General features: G+C 41.4%; 1 protein-coding gene across 4 annotated transcripts in view; it reads right to left on the bottom strand.

Moving 5' to 3' along the window:
- The window catches only part of PLEKHA7 (pleckstrin homology domain containing A7), a 275644-nt gene that overhangs the window by 94140 nt on the left and 160911 nt on the right, over positions 1-20593 (bottom strand). For all 4 annotated transcript variants that reach the window (XM_084630059.1, XM_084630061.1, XM_084630058.1 and 1 more), the window contains exon 5: positions 851-962. In XM_084630059.1, the coding sequence (XP_084486185.1) occupies positions 851-962 (112 nt within the window). The remainder of the gene's footprint in view (positions 1-850; positions 963-20593) is intronic.

Here is a 20593-nt window from a genome sequence, read left to right as displayed (position 1 = left end):
ATCCTGAACCACAGAGGTATAAGTATCACTGACTTAGATACTTAACAGGTTTTCTGCTTTTCCAATGGGGAAGGTTTGAGAAGTGAAAAGGCCACAGACAAATTTAAAGCTTCATTTATATTGCTTAGCTAGCTCTTCTATTATTTTTGCTTCCTTATGGTCATTTTCCCCTCATCTTGTATTTTTTAATTTACTATAGTCTTGGAGATGCAACTAAAGTAAGTTTGGGTTTACTAAGTAAAGCACAGGTATATTTTGTGCCCTCAGAAAGATGATCATTTTTGTCATATTCTGTACCAGTTCTGCTTGTTGATTTTTTCTATTATTTTTGTTATCTAAATGTTCCAAATGTAGTAGTGGTGCAAGCACTAATGATACATGAGGCTAAAGTGGAGAAGTGCCTAAGATAAAGGAAGAGGAAGTGATGAGAACTAAAGGGAAATTAAGTGGAAGTCCAAGTTAAAATTTCCACTATTTTGCAGGTGATTTTGAAGTGCTTTGGACAATCATATGACCTGTGGGAATACTAGTATTACTTACACATACTTCCACTCCTTAGGAACCTCTCAAACTCTGCATTTCATCGCATCAATAATTTTCAAAATTCTCACCTAAAACTGTCATCTACTTGGGGGCTTCTGAGCTGTCCAAAGCTTATTTAGTTATTCTTGTTTTTTTTCCTCAATTTTGCATGCGTGGAAGATAGTTTAATATCATAATTCCCTGGAAACACATTATTAGACTTCCAGGGTGAAATCCTGGCTTCACTGAATTCAGTAACAAAATTCCCCTTGACTTCAAGGGATCCAGGGTTTTACCACCAGACCAAATGATATGACTTTTGTCTTACCTTGGAGCCAGGTTTGGTATCTACAGTGGATGTAGTTACTGCAGTGGATGTTTCACTGACCATGCTTGAGGGTCTTTGGTTTACTTGTTGCTTGGACATGTGTGAATTCTGCCTAGAAAAGAAAGAAAAAGTGTATTTAAAACAATCAGCTTTTGCTTTTTTATATATATTCACACTTAAAGGATCACTTGGAACACCCGTTATTTTGGTACTAGGTCTTTTCTAAGAAGATATTGCCAATGGTATTTAGGGGTTCATAATTCTTTATTGGTAACAAAAAAGTAACAGTAGTATGATACACTATTCCACACATTGTAACATTTTTCTAATGTCTGTAAAAAGGAACTGAAATATACATCGATAATCATTAGTTAACCATTAACCACATATATATTACATATATACTTCCAGGCAAACCAAGTAAGTAAGTAACCTATTCCTTCCAGAGTAAAAAGACAAACACAGTAAAGACACAATCAGGTCAAGACTAGAAAACATGGAATCATCATGGTTTAAAAGGAAATTCTATTTTAATTTTCTAAAGACAGAATTACTGGTGCAAGTGGTCAAGCATCATCCCTGCTGTGCTAGACTAGAAAATGGCAGAACAAGATCATCTAGTCCTTCAATATCCAATGATACTAAAAGAAGCATAAAATGATACCATACATAGTGAATGACATGGGACATTTCTAACAAATTAGAAAGGTTGCTTTGCTGGTGAAAAGTGTTATGTCAAAGCCAACGATTATTTTTCTCCACTGAATGCATCCGATGAAGTGAGCTGTAGCTCACGAAAACTTACGCTCAAATAAATGTTAGTCTCTAAGGTGCCACAAGTACTCCTTTTCTTTTTGCGAATACAGACTAACACGGCTGCTACTCTGAAACTTTTCTTACATTGTTCTCCAATGTTTTAACGTGAGAAATATTTCGCTTTAACAATGCTGTCCAGCTCAGTGAATGCCTGTGCTACATACAGTTACATTATATATTGGTCCTACCAGCTAGACTACCTGAAGATTAGTCTAAAAGGTATACTTGATTTGAGGATGAGAATTTCACCGTAAAGGTGTTACACAAACATATAGAAAGACAATCTAAAAAGAGAAAACAGCTTCTTGTTCACTAAAATGTATCTGTGATCAGCAACAAGAAATCCATGCCACCTGCCTCAACAGGTATGATTCTTTTCAATTTACTATGGCATAGGTCATATGCTCAAGCTGAAAAAGCTAAAGCAGGAGGGGAATAGCTAATTTTATTCAATTGGAGAGAAAAAGAGAACTCAAAGAAAGTATGCAGATAGTAACAGATAAGTTGAAGGAAAAATATCAACAAAATATTTGATAAATATATTTTAGTCTGGAAAATTAAAAGTTATCCTCAAAGGGTGCATATTAAAATTCTGTGGAATTTTCTCAGCAACACATTGTTTCAGACTCGATTGTCATACAAGCTGTTCTTCATTAAAAAGCTGAAAGTCTAAGTGCTATGCTTTCATAGGCCCCGATGCTGCAAGTTGTTTCACAAGGGCAGAGCCCTGTGCCCACACAGATTCATCCAATCTGATTAATAAAATTAAGGGGCAGATCCTTCACATTGCCCAGAGAGAGAAGATCGTTCATATTTATAACATATCACTGAATGAAATGGGCATATCCCTTAAATACAAAACAATAAGCCAACACCCTAGAGGAGGAACTCCTTGCAGATATTTATCACCAAACCTATTGCCCATTATTCCTCACAAGAAATGCACACTTCTTACTATGCACAGCAGCCACATACCAAGCAAGATAAGCACATTCAGCTACTTCTACTTGATTTGCTCCAATGGTTTAGTTTACTCTGTATGTAGAAGCCAAATGATCTATTTTCAGAGCTTTACCTTCAGTAAAAAAAAAGTAAGATATTTCAAATGCACAAACATGTGCAATGTCTCTTTTCTGCCTTTGCTTGTGGCATGAATAAATCTTCACACACTCTTTTATTCCAACAGCATTCACAATAAACCTTTGGCTGGGTGGATTTCTTTCTCAGGAAAATGCCCAGCTTGTTGTATCATCCATTTAACTAAGCTGCGGTTGTACTCTATTGCCACTAATTGGCTAAATGCAACATCGCCTTTCCCCTTTAAATTCATCTTTACTTGGTACCTGTAATCTAGCCAAAATACCAACTTTGACTGCAAGCATTTAGCCTGACGACAGCATGAGCATGAGGCTGAGCAGCCAGAGATAACCGCTACCTGGTCCAAGCAAGAAAATATTCATATTAATGTATGCACTAAGGTTACACCCTTAAGCAGTGGTGAGCTGGAGGGACATGAGGGACAACCGGTTCTAAAAGGGCTTCTAAATTTAACAACCCACCAAAAGTGGTGCCTTAGGCACCAACTCCGTGGGTGCTCCAGGACTGGAGCACCCATGGGGAAAATTTGATGGGTGCAGAGCACCCACCAGCAGCTCCCCACCCTGCACCCGGCCCCAGCTCGTCTCTGCCTCCTGCCCTGAACACGCCGCCCCACTCTGCTTCTCTCCCACCCCCACCCCCCAGGCTTCCCATGAATCAGCTGTTCACGCGGGAAACCAGGGGGGGCTGAAAAGCAAGTGGCGGCATCGCACTCAGGCCCAGGGAGGCGGAGGCGGAACGGAGGTGAGCTGGGGCAGGGAGATGCGAGGAGGCCCACTCGTGCCACAGCAGGTAACCCGGGGGAGTGGGGGCGCAGGGGAACCGCTCTCTGCCCCAGCTCACCTCTGCCACCCTGGGCCTGAGCGCGAAGCCACTGCCTGCTTCTCAGTCCTCCCAGGCTTTCCGCGTGAACAGCTGATTTGCAGGAAGCCGGGAGGGTGGGCCGAGAAGCAGAGCGGGGCAGTGTGGAGCAGAGGTGAGCTGGGGCTGGGTGCGGGGCCAGGCAGGGAGCTGCTGGTGGATGCTCTGCACCTACCAAATTTTCCCCATGGGTGCTCCAGGACTGGAGCACCCATGGAGTCGGCGCCTAAGGCGCCACTTTTGATGTGATCTGTGGGGGGGAGTGGCTGCTCCCCCTGCTCTCCCCCTAGCTACGCTCCCCCACCCCTAGGAGCCAGAGGGGCCTGCCGGATGCTTCCTGGGAGCTGCCCCAGGTAAGCACCGCCGGGACTCCCCACCTCGACCCCCGGCAGGTCCCTCTGGCTCTTAGGGGTGGGGTGGGGTGGGCACCCACTACGGTGGCCCACGAGACTCTCCTGCCCAGTTCTGAGGGCAGTCAGGGGACAGAGAAGGGGAGTGGATGGGGCAAGGGTCCGGGGGGTAGGGCGTCAAGGAAAGCGGGGGGTTGGATGGGACAGGAGTCCCCGGGGAGCAGGGGTGGGCCACAACCCCCTCGTGGGGTGAGGAGGGAACCGGTTGTTAAGATTTTGGCAGCTCATCACTGTCCTTAAGCTATGTTACAGTTACTCCAGCCCTTGGACGGAGTAAGCCTGTAAAATAAACAGTGGCCCGGATCATATAATGTAATAATTTTGCAATGAAGAAAAATTATTATTTTTTGTATTATGGTAGCAGCTACAGACCACAAGCAATATCAGAGCCCCATTGCACAGGGCACTGTACAAACACAAGTCAGCCCGAAGAGTTTACAATCTAAATAGGTAAAGGAACAGAGATAGGAAAGTGATATACAGAGAGGTAAAGCTTAACCCTCATTTTCAAAAGTGACTTAGGCTCTTGAGAAAATTTTAACCTTGGGTGAATGATTTCTCTTAAATGAAGGGAAGCATTACAAATTTCTACATTCCTTTGTCTCTCTCAGTAGCCCTTAATCTTTCTGTAGAACAAAAGAGAAGAAAGTTATGCCATATTGTAATTTTCACTTGTAAAGTGACCTGAAAAAACAGAGGGGACAATCTTAACATTTCTGCTGAATGGAGCCCTTAGTTTTCTATGTTGGAAAATTTCAGAATACTGCTTAACTGGTATTCTGAACAGATTTAAACAAGTCTTCAAAACAAACTGTTTTCAGTTTTAAATTTTCATATAATATTTCAAAAAATTGGGATTTTTTTGCTAACTGGTTATAAATATTATCAAATAAAAACATGGTAATTTTCTTAACTACTCTTATGATCTTACAGATTTGTTTTAAACTCATTCTGTTCTAGTTATACATCAATTTTCCTCAGTTGAGTTTCTAGGTCTGTATCAATTTTGTTTAAATGGTTTTGTGCTTTTTACATATTTAGATTGTTTTTATATTAAGTGCCTCACAAATAGAGTACCTATTGTATCAGTAAGAGTTTGTCTAAAATGTTCCAGTAATGATTAGCTATTGTAGTGTACTGTAAGCTTTCAAAATCCACTTTATGCCCTGTAGTATATTAGTTATACAGATGTAGGTGAGTAGGGAAAGAAGAGATTTATATGTCAGTGTCATTTAAACTTTTTTGTAGGTCTGGTAAGCTAATGAAAGCCCCAGACTTTTTTGCTAGTTCTGTTTTTTATGCCACAGGAGAGTTGATTGTTCAGTTGGAAAGAGGGAGAGAGGTGACATCAAAACAGGAAGCAACAAAGAATTATTGTTTGGTTTGAAGGAAAGTGGGATTAGTAAGTCTAGGTCACCGGAGGACAAGAGGAATGCCAACACTAACAAATAATTGTATTGATGCAGGAAGTCAATTATCTTGTTCCAGGATCAAAACAGAACTTGTTTGTTAACATAGTAAAGTTAAATGAAACAAACTTTTTTTTTTTAAAGTTTTTTAATGTAGTAACAGACCACATGTTGTAAATTCTCAAGCAGCAGACCTCAGCTATTCACAAAACTACCAGAACATACAATCTTCTGCATTTATTTCGTAATATATAGGCAAAAAATATTTGAAATAAAGAGCTAACTTGTCGTCGGTCTAGACTTAGCACATTGGTATTGGTAATGGCATACCGGGTGAGGAAGATACCAGATGGCAGTAGTGGTGGCAGCCGTAATAACAATATTCATAATATATTTTACAGTTACATAGCCCCCTTTGATCCAAAAAGGATCTCAATACACTATCGTAGCATTAATTAATTTTGCCCACAGCACCAATACCGCCACTGATGAAATAAGAATTCTCTCTATTTCAAGATGAGGAACCTGAGGCACAGAGTACTCTGCCTCTCTGGCAGCCAGGCTGGAAGACTATTGACAGTTTTACAAGTTAAACTGACAAGAGCCTTCCCTGAGGGCAGCTAGGAAGCTGAAAATATCTGTTTCCTTCTTCCTCCCCTCCGCCTTTTAAAGCCCTTTCTCTGAAAAATTTCACATTTGTGACATTTGTCCCTCTACAGGGCAACACTTTCCCCAAAAGCATGATCATGTTCACGGAGGGATTCCCCTTTTTCAGCCAGCTCCAATTCCCAGCTCTGGCTCTCAGAACTGTGCTTTAAACACAAGACCATTCTTGTTCCAAGGATTTAAAGAGGCCAAGTGGTATTGTCTGAAACATTCAAATACAATGCAGTTTGCTCAACTATAACAAAGGTAACTTGTTAGACACATGGCAATTAAGGGTATGTCTACACAGCAACTAGATGTCCACGCCAGCCAACTTGGGCTTGCAGGGCTTGGGCTGCAGGGCTATTTCACTGTTGTATAGACTTCTGGGCTTGAGCTGTAGCCTGAGCTCTGGGACCCTCCCACGTTGCAGGGTCCCAGAGGAAGGCTCCAGACCAAGCCCGGAAGTCTACACAGAAATGAAACAGCCCCACAGCCCATGCCCAAGTCAGGGGGCACAGGCATCTAGTTGCTTGGTAAACATACCGCAGTTACAACAAAAATGATTAACAGTGCAAACAGGTTAATGACAATCTGTGAATTTCTCCCACTCTAATCTTAATATGTGTGCATTTAAATTTACATAAAAATTTTAGCAAATTAGCCACCCTAAACATTGCTGCCAGAGATATTCAGTCAAATACTAAGTACAACAGGGAACAATAGCATTTTGAGCATTATCACTCATACAAAACAGCAAACAATCAGAGGAAAACAGTTTGCGATCAGAGCAGTCTGCCACAGGGTGTTCGTTCAAGACAAGAGGTTAGGCACCATCAGCTCTTCCTAAATGACACCAGTTATTCCATCCTGAACGATTACCTGTCCAACAGTTTCTCAGTTGATTTGAAGTCCTAAAAGAGAGACACTATTTCTGAACATGTAATTTAAATTAAGCTTGGAAAAAATAACAGCACAACTTTGATTCCCTCTGAGCGGGCGGCATGCAGTCCCCAGCCCCAACCACTGCACAGGAGATCTGGGAAGCGTGGGCAAGAGCAGGAAGCAGCTTGGGGGCGGAGCCACGCCTGGCTGTTTGGGAAGGCACTGCCTTCCCTAGCCTATGATACCTGCCTCCCATAATGGTTGGCCAGTTGTACATGCGCTCTCTCTGTCTCTCTCTCACACACACACAGACAAAATCTAACATTTAAAAATCAAAACTAATTGACCCATTCTCCCATGGTAACAATACCTTTAGATTAGGCATTGTATGTCACAATACAGGGTAATTGTACCTGTAGTCCCACTCTATCATCCAGCAAGGGCTCCCCCTCTATGGGCCAGCAAGGGTCCACACTCTTGGCTCCAGCACCCCAGCCATCGACTGTCAGTTTAGAGCACAAACCGTTGATGTGGGAGATGCAGGTTCAATTCCCCCCATCTGCCTAATGCGCAGAAATTATTTGAACTTAGGTCTCCCAATTCTCAGGTGAGTGCTTTTACCACTAGGGTAACCACAGCGGAACAACGCCAACAAGAGAGACTGAGATGCCCCTACTCATAGCCCATATATATCCCATAACTCAGTAGTTAGGCTACTTTCCTGAGACGTGGGAGACTCTTTTAAACATCAGACAAAATGTGAAATTGAACTGGGGTCTCCTCACATCCACGGTTAGCATTTTAACCACTGAGCTAAAAGTTTAAAGCAGGCACCCCTACCATCAAGTCCTTCTTGTGAGTTTAGATGTGCTTTTGAGAATGCCTGCCTGATCAGGTCCTCCAATGACTCATTTGAGGATCCTGCTGGGGTTTAGGTGGGAGATACACGTCCAGGTGACTAGGATGAGACAGCAGTGAGAAACTTACATGTTATGAGACCATTAAACAGCAGAAATTTAGGTGCCTAAAAAGTTAGGCAGAAGCTGAGGGGGGGGGGGGAGGTCACAGGATCCCAGTGGTATCAAAACGTTGGACTTAGGCACTTAAGTCCTTTTGAAGATTTAGCTCAAAGTACATTTGCCTGACCAAAAAAAACCACTGCACACCTGACAAACTTTCTTTTAATACTGACATTTGATAGACATGCTTGATTTGATAAATCTGAGTAGAGTCAGTAGTTTCACTCAATTTACCAGAAACTACACTTCCTGCATTGTATAAAGAGGCTCACTGTGCAATACGGCAACACCTTACTAAATTGAGACATTTGATGTTTATATTACCACATAATCTCTCTCTAAACAAAATGAAAAGCTCAGTGTTGGAATGATTAACATTTTATTTCCAATGTTTACATGGCAATGATTCATAAACCTGTTAAGACATCCTAGGTAGTTATTTAAAAATAGCAGGATGTGGTATCAATCCAGTACAACATGAGAGAAAGGGTATATTTAATCTGTACCTGTGTCAGTTTAGTAATTCCTTTAAAATAATTAAGACCTATTTTTCTATGTCCCTGTCGGAAACTTTTCTGAAAAATAGCCAGTTGATTAATATTAAACAAATGTATAGCTCTCCAGCTCAATAATGGCTTGTGAGCCACCTGTGTGTTGATCGAAACTATCTGCAACTATATAAGGGCTAATGAGAACAACTGAAAAGAAAGGATAAATCCTATCAGTTTCTACCTGGCATTTCAAGGATGAATTTATATGCTCATCAAAACCAAATCAATCCAGAACATAACCCAATTCAACCCACAACATTCAAATGCAAGTCTCTTAATTGTCAATTAACGAAGAGGGCATCCTTAGCCAGTTACTATTTTAAATAAAAAGGAAATATATGTAGAGACAATCCCATTTTACTGTCTGGAACACTCAAGCATATTAACATTGACAGAGTTAAAAACAGTTACTTTTACAAATAAGTAAAGAAAGCCATAATCCATATTCAGCATCATCAGTTCAAACAAACGTATATTGGAGTTTAATGATATCTATTATTCAACAACAGCTGCGCTGCCGTAACAGTGCCACGTTATTCAGTTCTCTTTCTCTCCCATCATAAAAGCACACACACAGGCACCTACTCAGGGGAAGGTTAGCTAATCCAAATGATTACACCTTACTTGGCACACATTTTTGGAAAACTGACATTTGCTGCAGTTGGCATTCTGGACCTGTGTGAATCAATATAAAGCCTGTGAACGCAGGCAATTTGGTACAATACCTCCTGACTCACTATGCCATTCCCCATCATACCTAGACTACATTCCTATCTATATGGAGAGCACAACATTTAATTGGTTACAAAGAATTTCTTGGCAAACCTCACTTATTTTTACAAAACAACAAAATCTGATACTGCAGCATTTTCACCAGCAGCCAGAATTTTTAATGTCCATGAGATGGCTAATTCAGTTTTCCTAAAAGAGTTACAAATATTTAACCCACAGAAAAAAACCTGTATAAATAAAAGCCACAAACAACCTTCTGTTACTGAAACAAAGCAGTTTCAAATTAATCTGTCTACCTTTTAATATAATTAAACCTTCTACTCTTTTGGGCAGAAAACTAAATAGCCTAAGTTTATGTTTCTATATCCCAGGAGTTTTCATGCCATTTTTTGCTGCCATAGTAACCAAATGCAACGGATGAAACAAGCACAAGGCTCTCTCTCCAGGGGTGGTGTATTGGCTTGATCAACTGCGGTTATACAGAATACGAGCAAACAGGCATGATAAAACTCAGGCTTGATTAATTAAAACACAAAAAATGTGCTTGTATTTTGTATTGAAGTATTCTATACCTCAAATCATCATCATTTCATATGCAACTGTACTACTAGTGGAAGTGGAAACTTTTAAAAACATCTAACAAACACAAATATCAGTAGTTCACAACAGATCCAGTTTCAAATATGCAGCTGTTAAAACACCTGCTTCTTATTAGTATGCATGTAAAAATAACTTTTTGAAAATCAGTGCAATATAAAATGAAATATTTAAACAATTCTGAATATTTGCTCTTAGCACTGCTTCACCATAAAAGCTGTTTTAAAACAAAAACTTTTTTTAGATCTAGACTGCTTTAAGTAATATACATTTTTAGTCCTGATTTTAAATTCATGGATTTAAAAGGAGTGTTTTAATGAACTTTAGTCATACTTACTATGCAAACACATAAAAAGGATCTCTGAGGTGAAGTAAAGTAAGAACTTTTAGGTTGCTTGTACTTTTGTCTTAGGTAGTACTTAAATATATTTAAGACAAATTTATATTTTAAAAAGGTCCAACTTCAATAGCACAATGCTCGGTTTCAGAGATGAACTCCATACAAAAAATGTAATTTCAGAGTTTTATTCCTGGGATTGTACTGGGAATACTGTGAAAAACAGAATATTTCTATAGCAAGTGCCACTTCTATGGAATCTTTTTTCTCAGCTACACTCAGAGCAAAATAGGAGGCTTTTGAGATTGGTTCACACTAGAGCTGTACTGAAATTCTGATTCAAATAGGTATTTATCTGAAGTTCCACCAAATGCTGATATTCCATTTCAGACAAACATTTTAATTGAAATCAAGAAGAAGATGAATACTCCACCAGAAAATGAAATCTGAGTACAAAAGACAGTGGTAGTAAAGGGGGCAGGGAAGGTATAAATATGCCAAGCAGACCCCATGGACTGCAGAAGGTAGAATCATAAGAAATCAGTGAGGAAGCTCCTGCACATTTTTTGGGTATTTATTGAGGGTCTGGCACACCATCCCTACAGTATCTATAGATATTAGCTGCATATATATCCTACCCACCAAAACCTCTAATTGTGTGCTTGCTCTGAGTTCTGGGACACATCAAAGGATAATCTGTGGCACTCTGATTCAGAATACTCCAGACTCCATATCAAACCACACATCTGAAATGGAAGAAATGGTAGGCATAACAATGGGTCAAAGGATGAACAGGTAATTTTAGTATGAGGCTAAGCAGGCACTCTGCACCTGTTTTATTTATATCTTTATTTCTGTGTAGTTTTGTTTTTGTTTTTTTAAACCCCTTAAGATAGTGTGAGCGCTACAGGAAATCAACTTTTGGGTGAACAGTAGCTGATTCAAGCTGAATCCAGGTAAAACAAAAGCAATGCTGCTCAAAAAGGGAAAATGCTTTGAAAAACTAGCTGAGACATTATCTCAATCTTCCACTGAAGACATACAACTCCCCATTTGTCATATGGTACAAAGCCTCATGGATCTATTTGACTCCTCACTAAACTTGGATGACCAGGTTGGATTAGTTTCCAAAAACGCCTTCTTTCACCTTTCTGATTGCTAGGATACTTTGTTCCTTCCTCCCAGACAAGGACCTGGCCACAGTAATCTATGCATTTGTCATCTTGAAGATGCATGACTGTATTTGAAGCCGAATGTGATTTCTCTATGGTTAAGGTCACCGTGTGGTTATCAGACGCATGATCAAGTCCCTCCACCAGCTCCAAGTCAAGTTCTGATGTCAGTTTAAGGCTTTGGCCCTAATCTTCAAAGCAATTAATGGATCAAGCACCAGCTACATTAAAGACCGAATTTCAATCTATGAACCACCTTGACAACTGTACTTCTCTGGGATAATGCAGATCAGAATGCACAAGACAAAGCACAAGAGACATAGGTAAAACTTAGCACTCTTGGTCAAGGGGATCTAGGTATGGTACAAGCTTCCAGAGGAGATTATATAAATCCAGAATCTGACCTGTGATGCTGTATGATTGAAGATGACCATTTATATCATTGTTGCTACCACTGTTGCACAATTGCACTAAATTTGATACAAAATCTATCAAGGTGTCAATAGAAAAGTTACAATCTAATATGTTTATCCTGGTTAAATCCATATATCATTATATCTGAAGTTATTAATATTGGCTTTGTATTTGTATCTCAAAAATGTTTCTTCTTGGGGTGACATTCATAAGGTCCTTTACATCCAGTCTCGCCAGCCCATTGTGAATGAACTATTCAAGCTTGATGGGCCATCAGGAAGAATCAACTCTCCATATAGCTGTTCCTTAGGATGCCTCAGACAGCGAGGAGCCAATAGCCACCCCAGTGATTCAGCAAAACATGTAAGGGCATGTGATGTGGAAAGTGACCTCGGACTCCATCTTTGTCAGTAACTTTCCATATACAGGGACTGTGGGCTCTCAGGCGAGGGAGAGGCAGGGTGTTCAGGGGAGCAGGCGGAGCGGAGGTGAGCAAGGGGGGGAGAGTGAAGGAAGTAATGGGGGGGTAGAGGAACTGCTCCCCGCCCCAGCTCACCGCCGTTCCACCACTACCGCCTCCCCCGAGCATGCCGCTGCTCTGCTTCTCCCTCCCTCCCTCCCAGGCTTGCCTCGCGAAACAAGTGCAAGCCTGGGAGGGGAGGGAGGGAGAAGCAGAGCAGCGACGGCGCACTCAGGGGAGTGGGCAGAGGCGAGCTGGTGCAGCAGGGGCACATTTCTAGGGGCGGCATAGCTGGCGCCGGAATGCCGCCCCTAGACATGTGCCGCCCCAAGTACCTGCTTGTTTAGCTGGTGCCTAGAGCCGGCCCTGTGGCAGAAGATATAAAAGACACGTGAGACATCTTCATTTTGCCTCTTTCCTACTCCAGTTCTCTGGACTGCAGATTTGCAACTAAAAGGAGTATTTTGAACTATTAACTGAAGACCTTCCAATCTTTTCGAAGTTACCAGAGAAACTTCTGCAAGCCAGCAGACTATTCCATCACGGCTACAAACTTCATCTAAGGACTTTGTAAGCATTTGTATGTATATGATCTTTTAGCCATTTATAACTCTATTCTTTTCTTTCCTTAATAAGTCTTTAGTTAGTTTTCTAAGGATTGGCTGACAGAGTTATATTTGGGTAAGTTCTGAGATATATATTGAGCTGGGGGTTTGTGTCTGATCCTTTGGAATTAGTAGAACCTCATATATGGTTAACTGGGTTTTTAGTAACCTCTCACTATATTAGACCAATCTGTCTGGATGGAAGTCAAGGGCTGGAATGCCTAAAGGGAACTGTGTTTGACTTCTTGTTAACCAGTGTTAGCAGCAACTAAAAATGCAACCTTCATGGAAACGTGGGACATGCCAACCCGGGCCAACCCTGGACAGCAGGAACTTCCTGTGTGAATGTCCACATCACAATACGCGACTTTCATGTGGAGAATCACGTATCACATTACCTCCTGAAGGGAGGGGATTATACATGCAGGTGTAAGCATCCTGAATTTCAACTTTCTGATGCAGATGTTGAGCTGCCAAAGATACAAGATGGGTCTCCATCCCCCGCCCTTTTTGGAGATAAGGAGTTATGAGGAATAGAACTCTCTCCCCTGGTACTGAAGGGGAAATGCTCTCTATTACTCTCTGATGTAGTGGAAAGAGTTTGCCTCCTGTTGAAGAATCAATTGGTGAGAGGGGTCCCCAAATGGCAGGAGGTTTGTATGGAGGGAAGGAGAGGAATTCTATGGAGTACCAATGATGGATAACCAGTGATAGAAAATCAACCTTCTGCTGGTGGCATCTGACTCAGATAATGAAAATAAATATGCATCAGTCTGCACTGCTTTGGACCGTTATCAAGCAGAACCCATCATCGGCATGGACGCATGTCCTCTGGAAGAATGGTTGAAGCATGAAGGGACATACAAATCTTGAGCACATCTGGCACATAAATATCTTGCGACGCTGGCTAAAACAGTGCCATGCAAACCTCTGTTGTCGCTTTCAGGTGACATTGTAAACAAGAAGCAGGCAGCACTATCTCCTGCAAATGTAAACAAACTTGTTTGTCTGAGAGATTGGCTGAACAAGAAATAAGACTGTGTGGACTTGTAGGCTCTAAAATTTTACAAAGCTATATTTTTGAGTGCAGTTATTTTTTGTACATAATTCTACATTTGTAAGTTCAACTTTCATGATAAAGATATTGCACATTATTTATATTAGGTGAATTGAAAAATACTTTTTTTTTGTTTTTTACTGTGCAAATATTTGTAATAAAAATAATATAAATTGAACACTGTACACTTTATATTCTGTGGGATAACTGAAATCAATATACTTGAAAATGTAGAAAACATCCAAAAATATTTAAATAAATGGTATTCCATTATTCTTTAAAAATGCGATGAATCGCAATTAATTTTTTTAATCACTTGACAGCCCTAGTCTATTTATGCAATATGTAAATATGTTCTCATTGTCTTTCAAAGTACTTTGAAAGTAACTCCTATGTGGGTAAAACACATTCCTTTGTCTGATAAAGGCCTGTTTACCAACCACCGTGGCATACCTGGTTTAAACACACTTTAGTCATAATTCTATCATATATACATAGCTCTTAATACTCATTGAGTACATACAATTACAAAAGTCTATTAATGATCAATGAGTTATTATTTTTCAAATGATACCTCAAAGCATATTTTATACACAGATTATTACAATAGTGTATAAGGTGTGAATAAAGGGTGCTTAGCATCACATTTCCACTCTTCCTATGATTTCTAATAAAGAACAGAGAAGTCACTCCCAACACTATTGTGCAAATTATGCCAATCTTGATTGCTCATTTTAAAAAGTCTTCCCATAAGCACCTTCATGTTCCCTCCATTGGTTCCCCATTATGCTATCTCAATATGCTCCTTTGAATCCCTCCTTAAAACTTCTCTGTCATGATGCTTACAAAAAAACCTTGTCAATGGTTAGGCAGTTAGCTTGCTGTGACTCCCATTTTTGATCCTGACCAGTATTGTGCTTGTGCTTCCCCCCATCTGTTTTATCTAATTGTTGTATATTGTCTTATACTTAGATTTCAAGCTCTTCAGACAGACTGTCTGTCATATGTTTGTACAACGCCTAGTACAATGGCACACTGCCTTCCATAATGCAAAAGTCTTAAGACTATCTTAAACAGGTTGCAACAATGTAAGATAACCATAAGTATCTGAAGGCAATCTAAGGTTTTAGATTGATTTAAGCTGGTTTAAGGCCTTAAATCAGAAACTGCAAAGAACATTCCAAAAACCACAATTTAGGGGAACAACAAAGGGGCTAGGTATTTTGCTTGAAAATACGAAGACACAAGTTAAGCAGAAGGAATCTGGTAATGACTCTCCATTTTCAGAACTATCTATTAAGGTCATCTCAGAAGTGACCTAGCTTTGAACCAGTTTGAACTGATTTAAGGACTTGCTGATATTAAGCATGAACTAACTTAAAAGTACCAAACTGATTTCCTTTAGACTCAGCCTGTTTTCTAAATCTCATCAGGGTTTCAATATGAAGTTTCAAACTTCAGCCCGTTTTTCTGTTGCTCTGTCTAAAAATTATGCAGTTACATTTTTTCAATGAAAAACATATTTTTCGGTCCTGCTAATCTTAAAAAAAAAAGAAATACAAATTTTGCCCACATTTTCCTTAAGAATTCATTTTCAGGCAGAGGTCAAGCATGAAAAAAATATTAGCCCAATATTCCAAAAAGTCAGGAGCATCTGAAGACAGAAGATTAGAATGGAAACTGTTTAGTAATTTCACCTATTGTAGACATATAAAGCTCTCACTATACTATTATACCATATTCCTTTAAGGCTGATACTGTATATTTGGCATTTGCTTTACCTTCTAAGGTAGATTCAGCACACTCAAGAAAGTTAATTCCAATTCTAGAGGCATAGTACTAGTTACAGCAGTAAACTTGGGAGGATATCACTTAATTTTTTTCTGTCTCTAAAAAATGGAGGTTATTCACCTGTAACTGCAAGTTCTTTAAGATGGTGGTCCCTATCTGTATTCCACACATGGGCACGCATGCACATCATGCACTCGAATCCAGAGACTCTTAGTTAACAGTGTTTGTTGGCCTGTATATCCACAGTTGCGCTCCTCGTACTACAGACCAGGGGCATAAGAAGCAGCATGGGCCAATGCCTCTACAGTTCCTTTTCATGGCCTGTATATCCACAGTTGCGCTACTCGTACTACAGACCAAGGGCATAAGAGGCAGCATGGGCCAATGCCTCTACAGTTCCTTTTCTTACCCAACTCAAAAAAGACTGGAAGGAGAAGGGAAGCGGGGTGGGTAGTGGAATACAGCTGAGACCACACATCTCAAACAGCTTTTAGCTACAGATACATAACCTCCATTTCTTATTTGAGGCTGGTTGCCATGCGTATTCCACACGTGGGTAACTAACAAGCAGTACTGAGACCAGAGGGGGATGTGAGGATGCAGTCAGTAAAGCCTGAAGAACTGCAATCCCTATAGCTGCATCTGCAGCAGTGGCCTAATCTAGCACATAAAGCTTTGTGAATGTGTGAATGGATCTCCAGGTAGATGCTCTGCATATGTCCATATCTCCTGGAGACATGCTGTGGAGACAGCTTGTGCTTTTGTGGAGTGGACCCTTACTCCTTCCAGGGTAGGCATATACACTAATTGGAAGCAAATAACAATGCAACCAGAAATCTATTTAGAGATGCTCAGAGAAGATATTGCCTGTCCTTGTGACCTTTCTGCTATAGTGACAAATAATCATGGTGATTTTCTGATTGGTTTGGTCCTTTGCAGGTAGAATGCCAGGGCCTATCTGACATCCGGAGAATGAAATCTTTTCCTGTCTATGGAAGCATGGGGTTTTAGGAAGAAAACCAGTAAGTGGACAGGTTGATGGACTTGGAATTCCGAAATTATGCTCGGGAGGAATTTAGGATTAAGACAAAGGAAGACCTTCCCCTTATGAAAAATGATGTATGGTGCATCAGCCATACATGTTCCCATCTCACTCACCCTTCTAGCTGAAATAGCAGCAACTAAAAATGCAACCTTCATGGAAAGGTGGGACATACAGCACGTGGCCAAAGATTCAAATGGTGGTCTGGTAAATACTGACAGGATGAGATTGAGGTCCCATTGAGGTGTAAGGTTGACTACTGGAAGAAAGGTCCTGACTAGGCCCTTTAGGAATCTAACCATTGTTGGCTGGGTAAAAATAGAACCCCCATGTACTGGAGGAAGGAAGGCACTGACTGCTGAGCTAATGGAAACACCTGAGTTCTCCAATGACAGGAGAAAATCTAAAATGACTGAGATATCTTCAGATTCTGAGGAAGACTCATTGTACCTTGCCCAGGCGGAGAAACAGCTCCATTTTAGTTAGGTAGCATTTCCTAATGGAATCTTTCCTGCTCTGAGTGAAAATGGATCCAATGGCTTCTGAAGATGATTATTCTAGTTCTGATGCCTATCCAAAAACCAGGCTGTGAGGTGACGTAGGTCTGGATTGGGGTATCAGATTTTGCCTCTCTCATGAGTTATAAGTTCTGGGACAGGGCAGACCTTGATAAGAGGATCGGTTGACATTCTCAAAACACTCAGGAACCAGAACTGTCTGGATCAGCTGGGTGCTATGAGAACGACCCTGCCCATGTCATAATGGATCTTTCTCAAGACTGTGGTATCAGAGGGATGAAAGGAAAGGCAAATCTGAATTGATCTGCCCATGATAACCTAAAAGCACCACCCTGGGAGTCGTGGCCCATAGCTGCTCTAGACCAATATAGGAGAAGTTTCCTGTTCATTCAGAATGCAAAGAGATCCTATTGCGGTGTACCCCACTGAGTGAGTAACTTGCTCAGGACAGAGTCATATACCTTCCACTCACGCTCTGCAGAAAAATGCTTGCTAAAGTTGTCTGCCAGAGATTCTGAACACCTGATAGGTATGTGACTAGAAGTGTGACATTGTTTCTGATGCACCACTTCCATAGCTGACTGTTTCAAGGCCCAGGGAAAGGGATCTTGCTCCACCCTGCTTGCTTAGATAAAAAGGACCATGATGATATTGTCCAACATTATTTGGCTATTGTGTGAATGTATGAGCAGGAGAAAGGCCCTAAAGGTCAGGCAGTTACAGCAGGTTGATATGCAGCCTGGCCTTCTATAGGGTCCAAGTTTCTTTTATAGTGTGGTTGTTCAGGTGAGTGCCCCATCCCAAAAGGGATGCATCTGTTACAATGGCGGCATTGGGGTAGGAGGGATAAAGAGGACTCTCACTTGTAGTCGTTCTGGGTTTGATCACCAGGTGAGAAAGGCTATGGAATTCTGGAGTCACTCTGGAGTAGACCGGAGAGCCAGGCCTGTAGGCAGTGTAGAAGAAGTCCAGTGAATGGTGTCACAAAAGTACATGAGGTCCTGTGGCCTAGTAGGGAATGACATCCTGTGACCACAGTTTTTGGATTTCAAATTACCTGCTCATTAATTGGATACTTTCTGCTGGGAGGAAAGCTCTTGCTAAAATGGAGTCCATTCTCATGCCAATAAAGCTTACCATCCTTGGGGTGGGGCAGGAGGGGGAGGCACTCAAAAAGGACTTTTCTTTGATTATGCGTACACCCAGCACCACTAGAAGATGGACCAGGAACAAAGTCACCAACCTGATTTTGTGGTTGGAATGACTTGTTAGGAGCCAGTCATCCAAATATGAGAAGACTACGTAGACATGATGTCTCATTTGGGCTGCACAATTGAGAATACCTTTGTGAATACCTATTGCACTATTGCTAGTCTAAAGGGAAGGAATCTGAACTGGTAGTGTTCTTGACCTACCAGAAACCAGAGAAATTTTCCATGGGATAAATGAATATCCACATGAAAACAGGCATCCTTTATGTCAAGAGCTGCAAACCATATTTCCTCCTGTAGAGAGGGAATTATTGATGCTAGTGTAAACATCCTGAATTTTGACTTTCAAATAAAGACGTTGAGTTGTCAAAGGTCCAAAATGGGTCTCCACCTGCTGACCTTTTTGGGACTAAGAAGGATAGTCACTATAACCATTGCCCTTGATACTAAGGTGGTACTTGTTCTACTGCCCTTTGCTGAATGGAAAAAAATGTGTCTCCTGGCAAAGAATCGCCTCCTGAGAGTGGTCCCTGGAGAGGGGCTGGGAAGGGAGATTGGGTTGCGGGTCGGGGGGGAGGAATTTGATGGAAAAACCATGGTGGATGGTTTTTAGAACCCACTTGTCTGTTGTGATTGAGTCCCAATTGTGAATGAAAAGTGAGAGATGGCCCCCAAAGATGGGGGGCCGTATGCTATAAGTCATTGGCATCAATAAATGCAGGTGGTTCTCAACCCAAGTGCCAAAAGTAACCCTTAGTGGATGGATGGGAATGGATGGAGGTCATAGCAGCAAAGGGGACTGAAAATCAAGGTCTTTGAACTCTGTCTCTTAAGTAGAGGCTCAGCTGGAGCAAAGAATGGTCATGAAGGGGGCAGTCTTGACATATACACCTACCTCTGGTGTTTTCTCTTCAGGGTTGGGGTGTAAATTCCCAGGCAGTAGAGGGCTGATCTAGGGAGTCTTTCAACAATTATAGGGATGCAGTTTTCTCACCGAATCTCGCTGAATGGTAAATCCTCTATGGTGTTCAGTGTCTCACTCAGGAACCTTGAAGAGTGAAGCCAAGCCTCACCTCATAACTATATCAGGGGCTAGCCCTTTAGATGCCCACGTCCATAGCATTCACGGAAGCTTGTAGGGAGATTTTTGCCACTAGTCTGCCTTCCTCAATGAAGGTTTGAAATTAGGCTCTGTTCTCTAGGGGAAGTTTGTCCTTAAAGTCTGTCAGTCTGGAGTAGTTATTAAAATCGTATTTCACTAACAAACCTTGACAGTAAGAAATACAGAACTGCAAGCTTGTAGAGGAGAATATCTTTCTTCCTGAAAGGTACCATCTCTCCAAGCCCTTGTCAGATGGGGTTGCTCCAGGGTATTGTAATCTTGCTCCATCAGTGACTACCTGCACCACCAGCAATTTGGGCTCTCGATGAATGAAAAGAAACTCAGCTCCTTTGGCCAGGATAAAATAGCACCTTTCAGATCTTCAAGATGTGGAGGCACAGGAGACTGGGGTATGCCAGACCACCTTGGTTGGTTCCATGATGCCCTCATTTACTGGGAGAGCCATTTTGCTGGGACTCATTGGCTGCAGGATGTCAAGGAGCCGATGCTGGATATCTTGGACTTCTTCCAGTGGATCTGGAGGTCACTGGTATTGCTCTTGGTATGGCCTATGGTCATCCAGTGGAGACAGCGATCGCTTTTTCTAGCAAAGATGAGAGCCCCATCGGTGCCTGTGGATCTAGATCAATTTTCTCTTCATACTCTGATGGATCTGATAGATTCTGTGTGGAACAGGTGCAATAAGACTCATGGACAGATCTGGGATGTCTGTCATATGGATCCTACAGGCCCCAGTATAGCCAGTACAAAGCATCGACTGGTTGAGAGGGACCCCACGGCATCAGGTACCAACAGTCCCTAGGATAATGGTATCTGGAAGGAGGGTGTCTGGATCTCCTTGACTCTGTCAGGATTCATCTCTCTGCAAGGGGATGATGGATTAGCTGGAGTGTCTCACTCATCCCAGTAGGAGACTTGCCCTCGTTATACCAGTGTGGCTGTCAGTGCCAGATGGTGAACATTCTTACCTAAGGGTTCCCATGTTATCGA

This window comes from Lepidochelys olivacea, assembly GCF_965140295.1.
Source record: "Lepidochelys olivacea isolate rLepOli2 genome assembly, chromosome: 6".
NCBI classification, from domain to species: Eukaryota; Metazoa; Chordata; order Testudines; family Cheloniidae; genus Lepidochelys; species Lepidochelys olivacea.
This window is presented reverse-complemented; position numbering and strand designations above follow the sequence as displayed.